At 43.1% G+C, this 21303-nt stretch overlaps 2 protein-coding genes across 2 annotated transcripts; one reads left to right on the top strand and one right to left on the bottom strand.

Moving 5' to 3' along the window:
• Positions 1 to 341: 341 nt before the first annotated feature.
• SEC61B (SEC61 translocon subunit beta) lies at positions 342 to 5962 on the bottom strand. The gene is made up of 4 exons (XM_084857630.1): positions 5876 to 5962; positions 5664 to 5761; positions 4164 to 4265; positions 342 to 664 (listed from the first exon to the last, which is right to left on the bottom strand). Exons 1-4 carry the CDS (start codon positions 5876 to 5878, stop codon positions 577 to 579), a joined length of 291 nt encoding a protein of 96 aa, XP_084713756.1. The 5' UTR covers positions 5879 to 5962; the 3' UTR covers positions 342 to 576.
• Positions 5963 to 6270: 308 nt separating this feature from the next.
• ALG2 (ALG2 alpha-1,3/1,6-mannosyltransferase) lies at positions 6271 to 15876 on the top strand. The gene is made up of 2 exons (XM_084857629.1): positions 6271 to 6653; positions 10265 to 15876. Exons 1-2 carry the CDS (start codon positions 6306 to 6308, stop codon positions 11162 to 11164), a joined length of 1248 nt encoding a protein of 415 aa, XP_084713755.1. The 5' UTR covers positions 6271 to 6305; the 3' UTR covers positions 11165 to 15876.
• Positions 15877 to 21303: the final 5427 nt, after the last annotated feature.

The raw sequence follows: 21303 nt of genomic DNA, 5'->3' as shown, positions 1-21303 counted from the left end.
CTATTTTAGTAGCTAACTACAGTTAAAATAGCTATTTTAGTAGCTAACTACAGCAAGTTTATCAACACTAAAATAAAAAAACCGCGTCACTGGAATGAACTTCACACTCAAATGTTTGTCTGTCTCCTCTTTCGTCTATGAAATTAAGATCTTTCTTAATCTTGGTGCACTAAAACCAGCACCAAACCCTGGCAAAACTATTCTGAAGTTCTTTAACCAGTTGCATAGCCACATTATAGTCTCTTTTAGCCCACAATGCAGTATATGAAGATTTTGAAACACTAATACTTTGTTTTTAAATTATCATCAAAACAGGACATTTACAAAGGACAAAAAGGCAGTTTCATTTATGTAGACAAACTTTAATCAAATCAATTACTGTTTTAGTATGTAGACACGAACAGGACAAACTTTGACAGAAAGGAATCAAAAGCCCTTCTGAGCAGAATGTTTCTGTTTAACAGCAGAATCAAACAGAAAAGAAAATCTTAAAAGCTTCATCTATTTAATCTGGAGGCTATCATACTTTTGGTCCAAAATATAGTTTCCAAGTTCTCAGACAGAACATGGTAAAGTCTATGACCGTGTGTATTTGCCCCAGATGTGCAACATAAATACAGATGCAATAAAGAGAAGGCTCATAACAAGAACTGGAACAGGACCTCTGGAAAAGAAAAAGAAAAAAGAGCCTTTTTAATCACAACAATAGTTAAAGATCAGCTTTTAGTAATGGTATGTAATTACATAATTTTATTTTAAAACATTTTTTATCTCTCCTTGCCATCTAATAGATGCCTAAGGCAGCTGACAAAACATTCAAAGATATGAAACAATACTTATTCATAATGAGAAGAACCAGAGGAAAGTATCTACCACCTGAAGATGGGCTTTATTCAGAGGATTTCCTTCCCTCCAACCACCCGGCCATATCAGCCAGTTCGGCTTCTACTGACTTTTTAAAAAACATAATGCACCACCCAAAATTAATCTCCTGCTTTGTTAATACCAGAACGATGTTTCTCTTTACTTTTGTTCTTTGTCTATCAAGGAACTTGTGTGCTTCAAGTAAAACCACTAAGTAGCTACTGGATTGTATATTCTTCAAAAATGGGGGAATCAGCTATTGTTAGTTTGTCTCAAGAGTCCTAGGTGTAACCTGAAACCTTCAGGACACCAAGCCTAATCCATTTAACTCTGCAACTCTTTCTCCATTCCTTTTTAAGATTCTCACCATGCAGACTTCATGATTTCAACATCAAGTCTTCCCCCCACCCCCTCTTCCCACCCCCAGCTGTTTTTGTAACATCTTGCCTGATGAAAAGATCTCAAAGGTTTGCCTATATTTTTGTGTATTTTGGTTGGTCTGAATGAAAGTATTGCCTGTGGATTTTGGAATTCTTACGGTCGAACATAGCCTACTTTATTTTACTTTTAAAGTTACAATCCTATATCCATTTACCTTGAAGTAAACCCCAGTGAACTCAATGGGACTTACTTCTGAGTAGATATGGATAGGATTGTCCTCTGAAGATGGTTTGTGTAAAGATAAAAATAGAAAGAAGAGTTCTGTGTGGGGAAAGAACAAAATAAAGGCAGAGAGAAGTAAAAGTGGTTCTGGATGATGTAACCAGCTATCAGAGGAGTAAAAGCTGGGTGAAAAAATTATTAAAGGAAAGGAATTAAAATTGAATAATTAGGCCAAGTCGGGGAATTACTTCTTTTTCCACTGCTAGCATAAAATCCTTCTGTTAGTATTTTAAAAATGCCAAATGGCTTTTATGAACTATCCAAAGCCATATGGAATTTTCTCACCATTTCAACGTAAATTAATTTCATACAACACATGAGCATTTCCAACCGTTTAGAAGAGGAGGATATTTAGAGTGGCATTTTTTAAAACCTGCCTTTCAGGGCATACTGCCCTCACGAGGTGGCTTACAAGACTCTAAAACACATAAAAATAAGACTTCAATATTTAAACCACAACATTAAAAAGAAAAAACCCAGCAGCAACCAGTTTTTTCAAATACAGCACAATTCAACCAAATGCAGATTGGAATAAATGTGCCTTCAGAGGTGTGTTTCTTTAAACAGCAGCCCTAATGAAGCCATACAGAACAGAGTTCTTATCCCTAGTACCCACCAACCTAATAGCTCTCAATGGAGGGCCAGAGAGCATGGCCTTCATCATAGAGCATAAAAACAGCCCTGCTGGATCAGACCAGGGCTCCATCTAATCCAGCATTCTGGTCACACAGTGGCTAACCAGCTGTCGACCAGGAACCCACAAGCGGGATCCTCCCGCCCATGCCCCCAGCAACTGGCGTACATAGGCATACTGCCTCTGGTACTGGAGGTAGCACATAGCCATCAGGACTAGTAGCCACTGATGGCCTTCTCTTCCAGGAATTTGTCTAACCCTCTTTTAAAGCCATCCAAATTGGTGGCCATCACTACATCCTGTGGCATCAAATTCCATAGTTTACGTGCTGTGTGAAGAAGTACTTCCTTTTATCTGTCCTGAATCTCCCACCAGTCAACTTCATGGAATAACCCTGGGTTCTAGTATTATAAGAGAGGAGAAAAATATCTCCCTATCCACATTCTCCATGCATAATTTTGTAGACCTCTATCGTATCTCCCCTTACCCTCCTTTTTTCCAACCTAAACAATCCCAGCTGTTGTAACCTTCTCTCATAGGGGAGATGCTGCAGCCCCTTAATCATTTTAGTTGCCCTTTTCTGCACTTTTTCCAGCTCTACAATATCTTTTTTTAAGTGTGGCGACCAGAACCGTACACAGTATCCTAAGTGTGGTCGCACCATAGATTTGCCTAAAGGCAGTATGATATTGGTAGTTTTTATTCTCAATTTCTTTTCTAATTATGCCTAACACAGAGTTTGCCTTTCTTATACAGCGGCCACACACTAGGTTGACATTTTCATCAAGCTGTCCACCACAACCCCAAGATCTCTTTCTTGGTTGGTCACCGCTAGCTCAGATCCCATCAGGTTATATTTGAAGTTGGGATTTTTTCCCCCAACATGCTTCACTTCAAACTTGCTTCCACTGAACCGCATTTGCCATTTGGATGCCCATTCTCCCAGTTTGGAGAGACCCTTTTAGAGCTCCTCACAATCCCTTTTTGTTTGAACCACTCTAAATAATTTGGTATCACCCACAAACTTGGCCACTGCTTACACCTAATTCCAGATAATTTATGAACAAGCTGAACAGCATTAGTCCCAATACAGATCCCTGTGGGACCCCACTATTTACTTCCCTCCCTTGGGAGAATTTACCATTTATTCCTACTCTCTGCTTTCCGTTCTTTAACCAGTTACTGATCCATAAGAAGACCTCTCCTATTATTCCATGACTGCTCAGGAATCTTTGGTGAGGGACTTGGTTAAAAATCTTTTGGAAGTCCAAGTAAACAGTGTCTACCGGCTCACCTGTCTACGTGTTTACTGACACTCTCAAAGAACTCTAAAAGGTTAGTGAGACAGGACTTACCTTTGCAGAAGCCATGTTGATTCTTTTTCAGCAGGGCTTGTCCTTCTATATGCTTACTAATTTTACCTTTAATAATACCTTCAACCAATTTACCCGGAACAGACATTAAGCTACTAAAGTTTTGGCAGGCTCGTGCAGATATTGGTAATGTGGTCCCAAACCACATTACCAGAAGGTCTAGAAAGATACTATGGTCAATGGCACTGAAACTGATCCAGAAGAACCAAGGAAGGGACCATAGCTCAGTGATACAGAACATGCTTTGCACACAGAAGATCCCAGGTTCAATTCCCAGCATCTCCAGGTAAGACTAGAAAAGAACCCTGCTTAAAACCTTGGACGGCATGCTGCCAGTCAGTGTCAACAGTACTGGGCTAGATGGACCAATGGTCTGACTCAATATAAAAGCAGCTTCCTTTGTTCTGATTGGTTCACACTCCTTGTATCTATTCCTTGGCATAAACCATTCACTCAGTGACCAAAGCAGTTCCTGGCCTGAACCAAGACAAAAACTCTTCTTCCTCCCCTCAACTAAAGATTATAGCCATGGTTCTGATTGCTTTCCAAGAAGCTGTGGTTCTATGAGAAGACAAGGATACAATGCTAATAAATGGGTCTCCTATTATCCTTTTTTTTTTTTTACTTACACTTTGAGGCCAGGGGAATCCTCTGTATAGAATCTCCACATCCCTCCAGTACCTGCTGAAGTTGTACGACCTGCACTCCTTGTTCCACAGCTAGCATTTTTCCTAATAGAAAAAAAAAACATAATTGAAATGCATGAACCACCACCACATATTTTTCTTGTGTGAATGTCAAATTTCAGCTTTTAAAACGCAATTTCAAACAAACACAGAATTACAAAGCAACACTGTGCTTGTACCAGTGAGTAAACATTTGCCAGACTCTTGCAATCATCCTTTTGGGTGTACATACAGCTATAAGGGTAAGCGTTAAAACTCTTAACAATCTGATAGACACAGCACAGTTTCTAAACCTCTGCCCTGTGTTGATCCCATTGGTGGGGGAGTACGTGTGAGAAAAATAAGGAAGGCTTTTATGACAGCAGCCCCAAGAATTCAAACTGATCATTCCCCCAAGGCAGAAGGATTCTGAACAATTGCTTTTGAGAAATGCAGTTAAGTTTTTCTATTTTAGCATGTTTACTGCCTTTCTAGTTACTGTATTTGATAAGCTGGTGATTAATTTGTTGTTTTTATGTACTGGATTTTAATCTTATTTTTAAGAAACTTGAACATACTGAGAAAGTTACCTGTGTTTTAGGATACAACCCAATGCATACTTAGACAGAATAAAATCCTACAACTCCTAGCATTCCCCAGCCAGCCATGCTTTCTGGGGAATGCTGGAGTTGTAGGACTTTTTTTCTGTCTAAATATGCATAGGATTTCACCCTTGGATGATTCCAAGATTCCAACATCCTGCCAGGCTAAAGCTGGCAGGGCAGGAGGAGCGGCTGAGCTTATCTTCCCCTCCCCATCCTCCCTCTTTGGCACTTTTCAGCCCATCTAGTGAGGGCACTTTGAAGGGGGAGAGAAGAAGGCTAGAAGAGGCTCAGGATATCTGATATCCTGGCTTCTCCACTCTCCTCCCACCAGAATGCCCCTTTTCCTCTGAGGTCACTTAGCCAGAGCAGTTCTTTCCATACTGGCTGGGGGGGGGGGGGTGTCAGATCACCAATTTCTGAGATTGGAGCGTTGTCTCCAATCTCGGAAGGCCTTTCCGAGCATTCCTATGGTCCCTGGGCCTCTCTCCCAGGAACCATAGGATTGCTCTCTCTAATATAAAGAGGGCATACATGTTTTTACCGTTTTAAATTGTACTGTTGTACATCGCCCAGAGCGGCCGGCTGACCAGCCAGATGGGCGATTAAGAAATTAAATTAAATATATAAGCCAAACAATACATTAAATAAACAGAACAGGTTTCAGCATCGCTCCGTAATTACACATTTAACCATTTTTTACTGATTTGAACCAGGACGGTATCTGAAAAGCCACTTAAGCAAAGACACAAATTAAAGGGGATTGCAAAAATCCACTTTGTTAGGTCTTAAGAGTTTCCTCGTTCCCATTAAGTAGCACCACCAAGACAACCATTCCAATAACTGTCAGCAAGCCCCCTACCTCTGCCGTACGGTGGATCCTGCGGCTCGCGGGGCTACTGCTTTGCTGGGGGAGCGGCCGGAGGCGCCCACGTTGGTAGCGCTGGGATTCGGGCCCGGCTGAAAAATAATGGAGGGAGCAGGAAATCATCGGGAACATTAATACACACACAAACACACACACACCGCGCTTTCTTCAGAGTAGGCCGCCCTCTTCCCCATCCATTCTCTCACCATAGCAAACGCTGTGACAATCCGTCACTCAACCCCGAGACACGACACTCAGCAAGCTTCCCGGATCTGACACGCCACGTCTGAACTGTATCATCAGCTGAAAGGGGCCTCACTGCCCTCGGCCCACTAGGACGCCGGCGACCAGCTGCCTATCTCAGTGCCTGACTCCAATTCGTTCTTCCCACAGCTTAAGACACTAGCGGGCCGGGGTGTCGCCTATCCGCTTGAACAGGACTCTCGACTCGGGCACCTTTCGCCCGCCTCTAATCGTTCCAGGCCGTATTACTCGGAGAAGATGGGGAACCGGCAGTACTTTAGCCACCCCACCAGGGGAAACGCACTTAAGGCTGAGGTGGCGGTTCGAGTCACCCGCGCATGCGTGTTAAAGCAGAGCCGCGTGAAGCGGAAGCTGCGTGGAAACGGCGTCAACATGGCCGCCGCGGCGACTGAAGCGGGCGCAACCGAGCGGCCAGGCGGCCCGTCCGTTTTCTTCCTGCACCCGGACCTTGGCATCGGCGGGGCGGAGCGGCTGGTAGTCGACGCGGCTCTAGCGCTCCGCGCGCGGGGCTGCCGCGTACAGGTCTGGACGCCGCGCTACGACCCCGCGCGCTGCTTCTCGGAGACGCGCCAGCTGGACGTGCGGACTGCAGGGGGCTGGCTGCCGCGGAGCATCCTGGGAAGAGGCCACGCGCTCTGCGCCGCGCTGCGCATGGTGTGCCTGGCGCTGCACGTGCTGCTGGTCAGCGGGGAGGAGTTCGACGTCTTCGTCTGCGACCAGGTGCGGCGGCGCTGCGCGGACAGGGGCCCCGCGGGGGATTGGCCAGGGCAGCCTTCCCCCGCCTGGCGTCCTCCAGCTGGGCTGGACCACAACTCCTAGCATGGCTGGGGGATGCTAGCAGTTGTAGTCCAACACATCTGGAGGGCGCCAGGTGGGGGAAGACTGGTGTAGAACAGGCAGGAGGATGTTAAGACTACAGCTCCCATCATTCATTTCCATTGGCCATGCTGACTGAGGCTGATGGGAGTTGGAGTCCATAACTTTGGGATCTTGGGTACAAACGTACTCCCCCGTTATTTATCAGTGTAGTAGGGTATTATTTTAGTTATTATAATTCTTACTTGCTACATTTCTATACCATCCCATAGCCAAAGCACTCTAGGCGGTTTACAGCGGTTAGAATGTTAAAACTACAATACACAAAGTTTAGAACATTAAAACACACACAAACAGACAGTATACACAAAGACAACATATATCTAAAAAACAACATTGAGCAATCTGCCAAACCCTAAAACAAACCTAGGATCAATTGAAACTCATCACATGCTGCCGAATGTCTGGGAAAAGTGAAAAGTCTTGACCTGGCGCCGAGAAGGTAATAATGTTGGCACCAGGCGGGCCTGAATATTTCTGGATATCCTCTGAAAATATAGATTCTTGAATGAAACATTGAATCTGGGGCCAAGCGCTAACAAAATGGGCACGAAATCACAGGGAGACACCGAAATAACCAGGTGATATGGCCGCCCCACCTACTTCTCTCCCAGGGTCTTCTCATTGAGGCCACTGCCACAAGCAAAGCAAGGGACAGGCCTGCTTTTTCACATTTTCCCCTGTGCTGCCAAATCAGCCACGAGTTTCCAGGTCAAGGGGTGGCAAGTTCAGGTACACTTCCCTGTATTTTTTTTTTAAAGTATCCTGTTATCAATTAAGCAGGTGGGTTGGTGAATCTGCATCTCAGCTGTACCACTTCAGATCACTCTATGTTCAGGAAATATATAAGTAAAGAAGAGCATTCAGTCTCCTGAGTTCTTGTCTGCTGAATAGAGATGTGAAGGCCTCAAAAGAAAAAGAGTAGCAAAAAAGTGGCAGGAGCCCCCCTAAACAAAAAAAAAACGCCACGTAGGGGGATTTGTTTTTTTCCAGGGATTTTTGGAAAATGTAAAAGAAAACACCACCAAAAAACCATTTGGGGGCAGATATCAAGCCTTCATATTTCTACTACAGGCTGAAACGGTTCAGCTCAGACACAGGTCTGCCACTAAGCCTTTATTTCCATAACTTCATCTACTATATTGTTTTGTGCCAGGCTGCTGTCGAAGGCTCGCTACCTCCGTGAGAGCTAGGCCAAAATAATGGTGGGGAACTTTGGTTGGTTAATATATGCATGTCAGGCTGCTGTTAAATATACAGTAAACCATTTGGCCTATATTGGTGTAATTTGGTTTGTTGCTTGGGACAGAGCTAAAAATAAATTCAAGGTGACACTGTAACCAATAAGTATATAGAGAATAGGATGTGTGCATGTATTGAGGAGCAAATTGCAGTTCTACCAAATCAGATTTCATGCAGTCAGCACAAATGGATGCAGCTCTGAACTAACCAGTGTTGAAATTTCACAGTCTCAGTTATGTCACCCAAGCCTAAGCTGGATCTCAGTGGGCTTTGGTACTGGACATTGCTCTGGTGAATGAGGGTTATTCCCACTCCACAACAAGTTGGATTATACTTCCTCAGATTCACTGCTAGTAAGGCAGTAGCAGGAATTCATAATGAATGGTAACAGCTTTTCAGTATCCTGTTCCTGACACAGGTAGGGAAGGATCCATACTAGGGCTGTTTACCATCGTGCAACAGTAGTATTTCTGCAATCAGCTGAAGAAGGTGCGGTTGTTATTGTACTTGCATGTTGCATTTAACATCCTGTAATGCCTATCCCCATGGCAGAGGCAAATTTGAAGCCTTACAAGAATTGCTAAGGAATGTTTTCTCTGAGGTAAGTCCCATTCAGTGTAATGGGATTTTCCCCTCAAACTGTACTGGGATCTTCCCCCCACACACACACACACACAAAACCTGTATGGCAGTGAAAATGGGATTAAGTAAATCTTCACTCCCTCCCAGAAAGGGCAGGAGCAGGCAGAGCTCTTTGCATGCAGATACTCTAGCTTGAGGTATTGCAGTGCAGGCAGCTGTCAAGGAGCTGAGAAGGGAGATTTCATGAGGTGAGCAAGGGTCTTCTCCCTGCCCCACCAACCCCAGACAGCAGGCACAGCGCAAACCGAGTGAATCCCCAGACACCAGCACCTTGGCCGCTCCTTTCCGAATAAGGGGGAGGAAAGCTCCTAAAATGTTAGTGCACACACTGCTCAAAAGGATCAAAACCAGTGCCATAATGTCATATACACGGCTGTTAGTGCTTGTGCGAACCAGTTTCATTGTGAGCAAGAGAGGAACACAGCGTGGCTGTACATCAAGCAATTGGGTCACACAATGAGTTCTGCAGAAGTGTAGAAACGATACCACATTCCAGAGTTGTCTTTGAAAAAACAGTTGTGTTGACTTTATTTATTATGTATGCCTGCCTTTATCATTGTCTGATATTACTTTGAGACAGCGTCTTGTACAAGTATTGTTAAATGTCATTTTTTTTGAGATTGTGTATTCTCCTAAGACCGTTTCAGTTTAAAAGATAATAGTGTTTACTAAGTATCATCGCTTTCTAATTGTCCAAATTTACTGAAGACAATTTTGGCTGAGCCATCAATTGTATTGACTTTAGTAGGCATGATTGCCTTTATCATTGTCAGATATTATTAGCTTGAGGCAGCGTGATACATAAGTAAATTTTGTAATTGTTTTTTAAATGTGTATATAATTTATGCTGTGCTTCGCACACACATGAATAGCCTTGTATTTGACATCATTGCACCTGTTCTGGTCGTTTTGATCTTGTTTGAGACGTCAGTTGAGGGTTCCCCTCCCCTTTTCTTATGTAGCGCACACACTGAGCCAGGATCGCTAGTCACTTGCACCCCAGCTGCACCTTCCCTCAGCTGCACCACCAACTTCTAGCGGCCAAGGGGTGAAGGTGCTGGCCATTGCTCAATCCTGTTAGCAGCCAGGTCACACCTCTGGCAGTTCCCTCTTTCCTTCTTCAGAGCCTTCTCCGAAACTGACTTCACTCCCCTCACATACATACACACCAGGCAACAGGACCTCTCAGGGGCCTCAGCAGCAAGGAAAGAGGGCATAATTAATTAGGTAGAAGCACAAGATGCCTCAAACAGGAGAGAAATGTTAAGAATGATGTACCCCTGAGGGGATTGTATTTCTATTCAATTCTTTAAAAAAAAAAAAAAAACACCTGATTTTCTGTGGTTTGAGAAAGGACAAAAAATACTGGAAAAACTTTCATTTGCCATGGATTGATAATTATATTGTCTGGCCTAACTGTAAAAAGTGAGTGAAGGATAGCAGTTCTGGATTAAGTAGCCAGTGTGGTCCAACCACAAGAGCATTCCTTTGGGACGTTCAGGGTTGAGCATAGCCAAACATCACTCAGTACCACAGCTTTCTATCATATGTCCGTTTCTTTGTTTCTCCAGGTGTCTGCATGCATTCCAATTCTCCGTCTGGCCCGGAGACGTAAGAAGGTTTTGTTTTATTGTCACTTCCCGGATCAGCTTCTCACTAAGAGGGAATCGTTACTTAAACGTATCTACAGAGCTCCACTGGACTGGTTGGAAGAGTATACAACTGGCATGGCTGACTGTATTCTGGTCAACAGTTGTTTCACAGCAAATGTTTTCAAAGAAACCTTCAAATCCTTGTCTCACATAAATCCAGATGTCTTGTATCCTTCTTTGAATGTCAGTAGATTTGACACTGTTATTCCTGCAGATGTAGCTAGCATAGTCCCCAACAGAAAGAGTTTGTTTCTTTCCATCAATCGGTATGAGAGGAAGAAAAATCTAGTATTGGCTTTGGAAGCTTTACATGACCTTCGTGGCAGACTTAGCGCTCAGGAGTGGAGGGATGTTCACCTGGTTTTGGCTGGTGGTTATGATGAAACAGTTCAAGAAAATGTGGAATACTATGAAGAACTGAAAGCTCTTGCTACCAAGCTTAATATTGATGAGCAGGTCACATTCCTGAGATCTTTCTCTGATGAACAGAAGATTGCTCTTCTTAGTAACTGTATGTGTGTTCTGTATACACCAAGTAACGAACACTTCGGAATAGTTCCTTTAGAGGCTATGTACATGAGATGTCCAGTCATCGCAGTCAATTCAGGGGGACCTTTGGAATCAGTTGTAAACAATCAGACAGGTTTCTTGTGTGATCCTCTTCCAACTCAGTTTTCAGAAGCCATGGAGAAATTTGTGAAAGACCCTAGTTTGAAGAGGACAATGGGAGCTCTTGGGAGGACCAGAGTTTTAGAAAACTTTTCACCAGAAGCATTCACTGAAAAGTTGTATCAATATGTTTCTAGCTTAATACAATAAAATCAAACTCCATGATACTAATTTGTAATGTCTGCTTTGATATAGGGAGCAATCCTGTGGCCCCTAGACAGCATCTGGGGGCCACAGGGTATTTTAGATTCCCTGATTCGAGGTCAGAGACAGCGCTCTGGCCTCTGCCCCGTCCCCTCCCACTGGCATGGAAAGAATTGCACTGGTTTTAGGACTTTAAACATCAAAGCTACCATTTGAATTGTGTCCAGAAAAATGATTAGACCTTTTAATACTGAGATGCTTTTGAACTAGTATGACAATTCAACTGCTGTGGTCCAAATCAGTTGAAGTTTCTGAACAAAGGCAGCCCAATATACAGTATATTACAGTAATCTGACCCGAATGCTTCCAGAGCATGAATAATGGTGGTTGAGCTCCCTCTCTCAAGAAAGGGTCACAGCTGGGGCATGAGTCAAAAATGCTGAAAGGCCCCTCATAGCACAGATGATACTTGAGTGTATAACAACCCTCCTCCTGCGGGTGCAAGCTTGCTCTCTTAGAATCATAGAATGGTTGGGTTGGAAGGGGCCTATAAGGCCATCGAGTCCAACCCCGAGGGAGAGCACAGCTTCATGCAGAACAAGTTGAACACCATTCCCCAGAGTAAATGAACGAACTACCCACAGAACCTTTGTCTTGTCTGGGTTGAGCTTCAGTCCCCTCCTTCCAATCCAACCCATTACTGATTTCAAGCAACAATTCAACATTTATGGACAACTCCTAGCTTATTGTACTCCCTCATCCTTCTGCTGGTGTAGGTTTATCTACTAGAGTGACCCAGATAGTTTCTGTGTCAAATCCAGATTGGAAATTGAATTGACAGAGGTCTTGATAATCTAACATCTGAAAGGGAACTTCTTGAGAGTTGGCATAATTTTCTTGACCCAAGGTGGCTGCATGGCCACCTCTTTTACAGTATTCGAGGCCATCTCCTCTTGCACTGAGGTATTTTATTACCTCCTGACCCAACTAGTCACCCTCCCCTCGTTAGATGTTACCAAGCAAGAAAGGCAAACGTCAGGCAAGGACATGGTAGGCTGCAACACTTGAAGCACTTTCACATCCCGAACATCCCAAACTGGTGCCCTGCAGATGCTTTGGACTACATCTCTCAGCATTCTTGACCATGCTGGCTGAGGCTGATGGGAGTTGAAGTCCAAAACCCCTGGAGGGCACCAGGTTGGTGAAGGATGGTCCATATACTGCCCCTGATGTAATGCAGCTGAGCTAGCTGTGCCCTCCCAATATCTGCATATTGGGTGTGGATGTCTGTGTTGCTCACTCCTAGGGGCTTCTTTTCAGACATGCATGGTGCCAGCAGTACAGACCTTGTAATTGTGTGGATCCCGTTAACGTGTAATGTGTGAGTGGGCTATAGAATGTTCAGGGTGGAAAGAATCGGCTGATCACCCAATCCAAAACCCTGGGCTAAAGTAGAGTTCACACACCAGCCCTCTCCTGATTAACTCAACCCAGTCCACTGTGGTATGGACACAGAACAGGATTTATTTAAAACATTTACACTGTGCTGTGCAACTGGAAAAGGCTCCCAGAGCAGCTTACAGATAAACCAAGACAAGACCATCTGTAAACCCTCAGGTTTACAATGCTGAAGACATGACACAAAAGGAAAAGGGGAGGAGAAAAATAGCAAACTCAGGCACCACTTCTTAATGTTGTAATGGCTGTTGTTGGTTTTCTTGGCATGATGAGCTGGAATGAAAAGAGTTCAAAGAGGAGGAGCCAAAAATGGCTGGTCTCTCAGCTGAGCCAGTGGAGTGACTCTGCTTCCTATCCCTCCCTCTGCTGCAGCCTGATGGAATAGCTGCTGAATGACAGCTGGGGGAAAGGCAAAGCCCTATAAAGCTGGCTTCTCAAGAAAGCTGAAGATGGCCCTGCTTTCCTTGTCACAAACAAGGTGCATCATATGATTGCTGAGGAAAATAGCTCCAACTATTTGACATAAGTGAGCCATCACATGCTATGTGGAAAGTGAGAGACAATTTGACCACAATTGATCCAATTCACACCACCTAGAACCAAACACAAAATGTTTGAAAAATACCCCTCTTTCTCCCATTGACTAAAGCATGTTTATGCTTCAAATGTACATGGTTGTCAAGGGCATTCTCAAATCTACACATTTTTGAATGCATTTTGGTTGCATGAATCGCACTGCAAGTTCCAAAATGAAGAGACATCAGGAAGTGGATTGTTTAATCCACTTTAAGCCCTCACACATTATCTTGAACGCCAAATGAAAGCCACTGATTTGGGACAATAAGAAATTGTCACGGACATGGGAGGTAGGGGGTAGATTTGGGGTCAGTTGTGCCCAATAAAATCTTGGTTTGAAGAGATTACATTTATTTAACAGGGAAGGGAAAAGTCGGGAGGTGGCAAAACAAACATCCAAATGAATAATTTAAAGTAAGTCTCCAAATAATAAGCTAGAGAGAGGGAAGTCCAATAGTGATATGTTCCAGGAAAGTTTTTGTTTTTTTAGTTTTTTTTAATATACATAAACATGAATTTGTATATAATCCATCACATTATAGGAGGTGAGCGTTTATCCTTCCAATGTTGTAATATCAGTCTTTTAGCTGTCAAAAGGGCAGCTAAAGAGTAGGGGGTACTCTCTTTAGCTGAGAGTAGGGAGGGTACACTGACCATGAATTTCCATGAATAGTCTTGAATAGTTTGACCTAAAAACTATCTTCCATGCTTATCTCATATTTATACAATCATATCCTTCCAGCGATTCTCCTCCTCTTCCTCTTCATTTATTTTATTCTTTCAGCTCTTCTCCCTCTCTCTCTGGGCATCTCTACACCAGCCTAAGTTCCTGCATTTAAAACGGGGCTTTCTGCTTCCGTTTTAAATGCAGGATCACGACGACTCCCTTTTTCACATGCTTCCTTTCCCCCCACCCCTTTCCCCCTCCTTCTCCCCGTATCTGAGTCTTCCATTCTCTTTCATTGATCTCGCTCCTCTTCTTGTCACTTTAACTCTTTTCACAGAGGAAACTGAAGTGGAACACAACGGGGTAATTTGATAACAATCTATTTAAAGCAGAACAAAGGGCATTTAGTGCAAGAGCTGCCCAGGAGGGTCATGTAAAGAGCCCGCAAAAGTCCGTGAAGCACTCTCAATTGCAGGATAAAAGCTCCATGTGAAGGAGCCCTCTCAGCTGTAATCTGGGAGTTAACTAAACATTGTGGAATTTCCTTGTGAATAACCATGCATTACTCCACAAGCTGTTTTAAATCTGTGATTATAAAAGACATATTCTCTACTACTGTGATCATTCCAGTTGCTATTCCATGCAACTGTTCTGAATTCAATTGATCCATTTTATACATAGGTGATCCAAACTACATACATTTTTCCTGGACAATTATGACATGAATACTTCCATATCCCAACCTGAAATACCCCACTTACAACACCAGTTTGTAGGTATGCAAGTTTTCATCAGTTTTAAGCAGCAGATTAATCAATCAGAGCACTAGCTGCATAAGTGGTTAGGTTCCATTTTAATCAGTGAGGACAAATTCTAAATTGGTGAAGACTGCAGGTTTAAGACACACTTGTTTATTTTAGGAGGTTATTTTGGTTCTGGTCTGTTACTGTAATAGGGAATGTTTAAAAGATAGTCTTTCCTTCTAAGATAAATCTTGTTTATTAAATTATATGTCATCTTGCAGTTTCATTAGTATCTCAAAATGCATATACTGAGTTTTGCCATATTTTAATTTATTTAAAATTATTAATTTATTTATCAAAGGCAAATGATTAATCAAATTAGCACATTTAATCAGCTGACATCTAAAAAATAAAAATATATACAATTGGTGTGTAGCTTAAAAAGACGCTACTGCAATGATTTTGTTTGTTTGTTTGTTTTAATCACTGCTCTATTTACCATCTTTTCCTGCCATAATTGTGCCTGTTATAGTTGTCTTTTCAATTTGCATCCATAGAATGCTTTGATAACAGTCCCTCTGGCTATAATTAATATGCTCACATCTTTATATGTTTTTCATTTTCTAAAATGGGGGGAAACTTTTTGCAAGAGGCTAAGGATACATTTTTGGACTTTTACAATGGAAATTGTAGTTTTTAAAAGTCTCAGAAAATTAACCAGAGTAATCAACTTGCTTATGTGTGCAGTTTTTAACCTGTCTGAAATGGGAGTGCTTTTAAAAAAAAAATTAGATCAAAAATGCAAAATTTCTGCCAACTGTGTTGAGTAGAAGAGGAGGAGAGGGCTGTATTATATTCTTACATAAATTGTCACTGAATTGACAAAAGAAAAGAGGCTGTGGATGATGATCTGATTAGTGTCAGTGGAAAGTGCTAGAACTCAACCGCTGGCGAATGTCCAGTAGCCATCATTGAATAATCATCACCTCATCTTTCAGCCTCCTCAACTGACATGCAAAACATCCCAATATTCATTGCACATCTGTGCTAGACAGATTATGCATTAGCAATTCAAATCAATCCAATGCGCAGGCAGTTTTTGCAAAAAGGTGTCTGTTTGGGGGGAGCTGCCTTGTTGTCTGGGCTGGATAATAAGGCGACTCTGTGTAATCTTGGAGAACAATCAACCCATCTTGAGGAGGTGACTGACCACATCCGCTCTTGCCCTGACAGCGCTAGAACAATGCCCCCAAAATGCACTTGACTCATCTGGTAATAAAATCTACTTTTGATTAGCAGCCCTGGCTTGTGTCAATCACTGTATGATGCACCATTGTTCTCTGGTCCCAAACACAGCTTATTTACAGGGAAACAAAGCCCTTTTTGGATATGGCTGCCGCCCAAAGATTGCAAAATAGATTGAGCTGTCAGCCCCACACACTAGATGAAGATTAATGAGTTGTGCAGACAATAAATATGAAGCAATGACCATAAATATGCTAATAGGAATTATCCATATACAGTATAATTGGTACAAAAATTAAAACGTAGTGTGAAGGAGATGGGTCACCGGGTGACAGATAGATAATCTTGAGTGCGGAAGAACTGTGCCTCCATTAGATTCTCTACAGGTTTATCTTCTCCAATTAAATCTTTCAAAGGACTAATTGTTTAAAAGCCGCTTGAATAATCTCTTTTTAAACAGAGGTTTATGGGAGAAAGTGTTTATTAAAAAGTGACTTCAATGGAAGTCTTATTAGAATTTTTTTTAAAGTTAACTATCAAAATCAGGACATAAAAAGATTAATATTGGTGATCAGCTGCCAAGTTTCATTAAGGGGTGGAGATTTACTTGAATGGTCCATCAATCAGAACTTCTAGAAAAACTAAAAGGTAATAAAACACACACATGCAGGTGCTCTAACCCCTTGGGAAATATATAAAAGTGACAAGCTTATCATCGTTGCAGTACAAGGCTGAGATATAAACACCATCAATGGAAACTCATTAACCAGTATTACTGTCCCCCTATTTAAGGAAAGAGGAGGGCTGAGGGAGGCAATAGAGGCTTCCTCAAACCACCTAGCAAGTTCTTGGCTGATGGGAGATTGAACTGAAAACCAACTCCATGGCTCACACTTCACACTCTTAGCCAGTCCATTAAAAAAATTGTTTCAGTTAAGGGCACAATCTCATGCATGTTTAGACAGAAAAGAGTTCTACAACTCCCAGCATTCCCTCTACAACTCCCAGCATTCCCTCGCCAGCCATGGTGGCTGGGGATTGCTGAGAGTTGTAGGAATTTTTCTGTCAAAACATACATAGGATTGTGCCCTAGGTGTCAAAGGCTTCAGTCCTTGGCAGGAGGAAGTCGGAGGACCAGCTCAGCCTGTGGCTTCTTCAGTACAGCCTATTAGCTTAAAAAAAATTGTGGCTGCTGCATTCGGAAAGATCCGTATGTTTTTCTGTGAAGTAAATATTTAATGTACTACCCTCTGTGAATAACTAGACATAAACTTGATGTAATTCTCTTTTTTTCTATCTTCATCTTTAGCTTTTTTCTTTATTTTGTATTTGTCTTTGTATTTGCGAAACTGAGGCAACTTTGATGGAGGGAGGGGAGAGATTATACGAGTGACCATTTACTTCTACGTAAATTTGTTTAAGATCAAGGCCTTTCACAGCCTGATCCTATGAATTCATTTGAGTCTCAGTGATTTAAAAAAGAGCAGCTTGTAGCACCATAACTACAGCAGTATCCAATGCCTGGAAATCAAGTCAGAGCTGTCTAAGACTGCAAATGCTACACATAACTTACTGCTGGGAGTTGGGGCTCCTTCTCACCGGGCTTTTATCCTGCAATTGAGATCGCTCCTTCACCGAAGTTTGCGGGCTCTTTACAATACGCCATGTCCCTCCAGGGCGTCTCCTGCACTAAATGCCCTTCGTTCCATTTTTAAATAGATCGTAGATAATGAGCTATCAAATTACCCCGTTGTGTTCCACTTGAGTTCCCTCCGTGAAAAGAGGAAAAGCGGCAGAAGGGGAGCGAGAGCAATGAAATATAATGGAAGACTCAGATACAGGGAGAAGGAGTGGGGAAGGGGAGGGGGTAAAGGAAGCGCATGAAAAGGAAGTCAGTTGTGATTATGCATTTAAAACAGAAGCAGAAAGCCCCATTTTAAATGCAGGATTTTAGACTGGTGTAGAGATGCCCTAAAGTCTGGCTGAACTCAGTGGGGCTTAATTTTATAGGATTGCACTGTTAGTCTTACTTGCTAAGAGACACCAACCCTTCTCCATCTTCTCTGTAAGCGGTACATTATTTCAGAAGTGAGTCTGCTGTAGGATCTATTTACAGTCATACCTTTGTAAACAACAATCCAATTTGTACATTCCATGCATCAATTTATAAGAAATGAGTGGGATAAATATGTAATAGGCTTGAAACAGTTGTGTGGGATGGTTAAAACAGTATGGTCATAATTCTTGGCGCCTTTGTACCTCAATCCCCTTTAGCACCTCACTTATCAAAAATAGATTTCCACAGCTCCTTACTTTCATTTCAGTGTACAGTCAATATAGGCCCAATCCACACATAGCAGGTTTACCATTATCTTATTGCAATGATAACTATTGGTGCAGATGACAGTAATGGGCACAGATAGTTTTCACTGCAGTATGATAACGGTATAACTGCTATGTGTAGATTCAGCCTATGTCTAAATAGATTCATTCATTTCAGAGCTGCAACAGTTTTCCTCAAAGTAGTCTAAATCATGCCATGCAGTGATATGTGACCTCAAAAATTACCTTGAGGGTCATTTTGGGGGTGGCATTCCCTAATTAAGTAGCTCACTGAAGAGTGTATTTGTCGGGGGGGGGGTGATAGTTAGAACAACTTGTTCATGCCAGGAGAGAGGGAAGGTTCAGGAAGGAAGCAATTACTTTGGGGGGTCAGTGGACACCAGAGTGCAGGACACGGAATAATGGGCTCAAGTTACAGGAAGCCAGATTCCGGCTGAACATCAGGAAAAATTTCCTGATTGTTAGAGCAATATGACAATGGAACCAATTACTTAGGGAGGTGGTGGGCTCTCCCACACTGGAGGCATTCAAGACGAGGCTGGATAGCCATCTGTCAGGGATGCTCTGACTTGGATTCCTGCGTTGAGCGGGGGGTTGGACTTGATGGCCTTGTAGGCCCCTTCCAACCCTACTATTCTATGATTCTATGACACATTTATAATGTTGAAAGTGTGTCATGGGTGCTCTCAGCTTATCTATCCACAAAATGACTGCCATGGTCAGTGTGGCCTGTCACAAAACACCCATTTCCCAAGATGCAAACTGGTTAGACTAAAAGGATTTGAAGTAAGTTACATTTCTAACTCCAAGGCAGAGGTGGGGTCTGCGCTCCAAAAGACAAAACCCTTCTTTTGAATTTTTCTATTCAATAACACATTCTAAATATTCTATGAAATGTTCTTGGGAAGCTGCTATGGTCAGTTTATTAACACATGTGGCTTCAGAAACCAGGAGAGGACAGGATATTACAGCATTGAATAATGCAACATAGTAGGTACAGAGGAGCTTGAGGAACACACAGCGAGGGGCATGCTTTGGTAGTGAACCTTGCTGTAAGAACAGAGGTGGTTAGAAAGACACACGTCCCTATTTCATATGTGAAATTTTGGAGAGTTTGGAATCAGGTTCTGATGGGATGTTGTGCTATAATGAGGACCTTTGGGGTTGTCCTAACCATGGGACCTTTCAGTTTGATCCAATGTGCTCCAGCAGCAAACTCGGCTTAGAGATGAGCTGATTTCCCCTTATTGTTCTATGGGTTTGCCCTGACCTGTGTCCCATTCCTCTAACCAGGAGAATTTCTAAAATTACAGTTCGTATCCAGTGGTAGTCTAAGTCCCATTCATTTTGATGGGTCTACTCTAAGTACAACTAATAGGGGGTTGGACTCGATGGTCTTATAGGCCCCTTCCAACCCTGCAATTCTATGATTCTAATATTGGAGACCGCCCTAATTCTGGGACTGGAGCAAGTATGGTATGTCACAGCGTCCAGCACCAGAAGTTGCCAAGGTAGCCCTGCTATCTGATTATTTTAGCCAGAAATTTGCCTGTGAGATCAGGTATGTATTGTGGTAAATCCACAGGTTGGGCAGGTTAAGCTTCCTTGCTCAACAACGAGTTACAGTCTTGCTCCCTGCACCCCACACAAAAAAACTTTTTAAACAGCTTGTCTATTTGTTTGAAGCATATTTTAGGAATTGTGAGGAGTCCTCCTCTCAGGATGGAAACCAGTCAGGTAGGACAGCCATCTTTACATTGTTGATCTTATCCCACAGGCTCAGAAAGGTCAACCAACTGTCCAGATTGATTCCCTTTTACCTTTGCAGTAACATTCTCTAAGTTAATTTAACTAAGTAGGTTCTAATTGTTTGGGTATAAACAGGCCCCAGCTCCCCTATGTCCAGAGGAGGTCACACTGCCATTCTCAGATTCTGAGGTCTCCAGTCATGAAGATACCACCACACCACAGCCACTTCTCTCTTGCCACAGTCTGAGGCTGCTGAAACAGACCAGGCCCCCTTAAGAGAGAAGGCCTCAATCAGTGTGGAGGTGGGGCTAATCAGTATAATGAAAGCCAACCCCATACTTAAGGCGAGGGATATTGGAGAACTCTGCCGCGGACCCCAATGAGTCCGTGGTGGAAAGGATCCCTTACCTCCGCATCCCTGCAGAATCCTCCCCGGCCAGATCCTCCCCAGTGATACAGCCGCCATTGCCATGCCATATCGCTGGCTGAGGCTGACTCCGGACACAAACGGAATCCACTACGCCATTTGCGGCCAGAGTCAGCATGATACGGCACGGCAATGGTGGCCACCTGTATCACTGGCGATACGGAGCTGGTGGCTGGCTCCACAGAATCGCCGCAGAGCGGCGCCGGCCAAAGAGGATTCCAGGGGGAGAGACGGATTGCCTCCCCTTCGCAGAACCCCTCCCGGAACAAAAGGTAGGGATTCCACCCATCCCTACTTAAGGCTCACTCTTGCTCTGCTGCTTGTTGTTTGGCCCCCAGCTACAGCATCACTCTGAGGTCTCCATGGTGCTGTCTCGGTCCGTCTGGGAAACCTGGCTCCTACTTTGTTAGAATCCAACTGAACTTTGCCCCAAGACCTCAGTGTGAACCAGAGCCATATTAGACACCCTGTAACCTGGACCTCACAGTGCCAATGCCGCTAGGCCCTCATTGCAACAGGGCTTGCTGGCTGAAACAGAACTTTAAGCCTCGGAAAGACCTGGGTTCTGCAGGAAGTTGCTTATTTCTTCTTCCTGTAGAGATATATTGTTGTTGTACAGTTTTGAATAAAATGTTTGAAAAATGGAGTTAATGGTCAATGGCTTGGATCCAGATTTAGTCATACTTAGAGGAGACCCACTGAAAACAACAGAACTTAAGATAGTCATGACTACCCTAAGTTCCATTGATTTCAATGGGTCTACTCTAAATCTGGCTCCAACCCTTTCTGTCTCCATATAGGTGTCTCTGTGGGTCCCTTCCTCCTACAATAAATTATCTGTTTTTAATTTTGTTAAGCCTACAGGCTAGTAATTTTACTTGGTGTCTCTGCAGATTCCTAGTAGGGTACATGTTAGTAAAAATGCCTGCCTGGCATG

Source organism: Heloderma suspectum, chromosome 5 (assembly GCF_057233095.1).
Source record: "Heloderma suspectum isolate Gila_16-S chromosome 5, 16-S_ref, whole genome shotgun sequence".
Classification (NCBI taxonomy): Eukaryota; Metazoa; Chordata; class Lepidosauria; order Squamata; family Helodermatidae; genus Heloderma; species Heloderma suspectum.
Note: the sequence above shows the minus strand (reverse complement) of the source record. Positions and strands in the feature narration are given on the sequence as shown.

Bases quoted from the DNA above. Each gene is read 5' to 3' on its own strand.
- SEC61B (XM_084857630.1), bottom strand. The intron at 4,266-5,663 runs GTAGGGGGCTTG...TTTTTCTATTAG, and splicing joins GGATCCACCGTACGGCAGAG to GAAAAATGCTAGCTGTGGAA. The intron at 665-4,163 runs GTAAGTAAAAAA...TTTCTTTTCCAG, and splicing joins GATTCCCCTGGCCTCAAAGT to AGGTCCTGTTCCAGTTCTTG.
- ALG2 (XM_084857629.1), top strand. From the start codon at position 6,306: ATGGCCGCCGCGGCGACTGAAGCGGGCGCAACCGAGCGGCCAGGCGGC. The intron at 6,654-10,264 runs GTGCGGCGGCGC...TTGTTTCTCCAG, and splicing joins ACGTCTTCGTCTGCGACCAG to GTGTCTGCATGCATTCCAAT.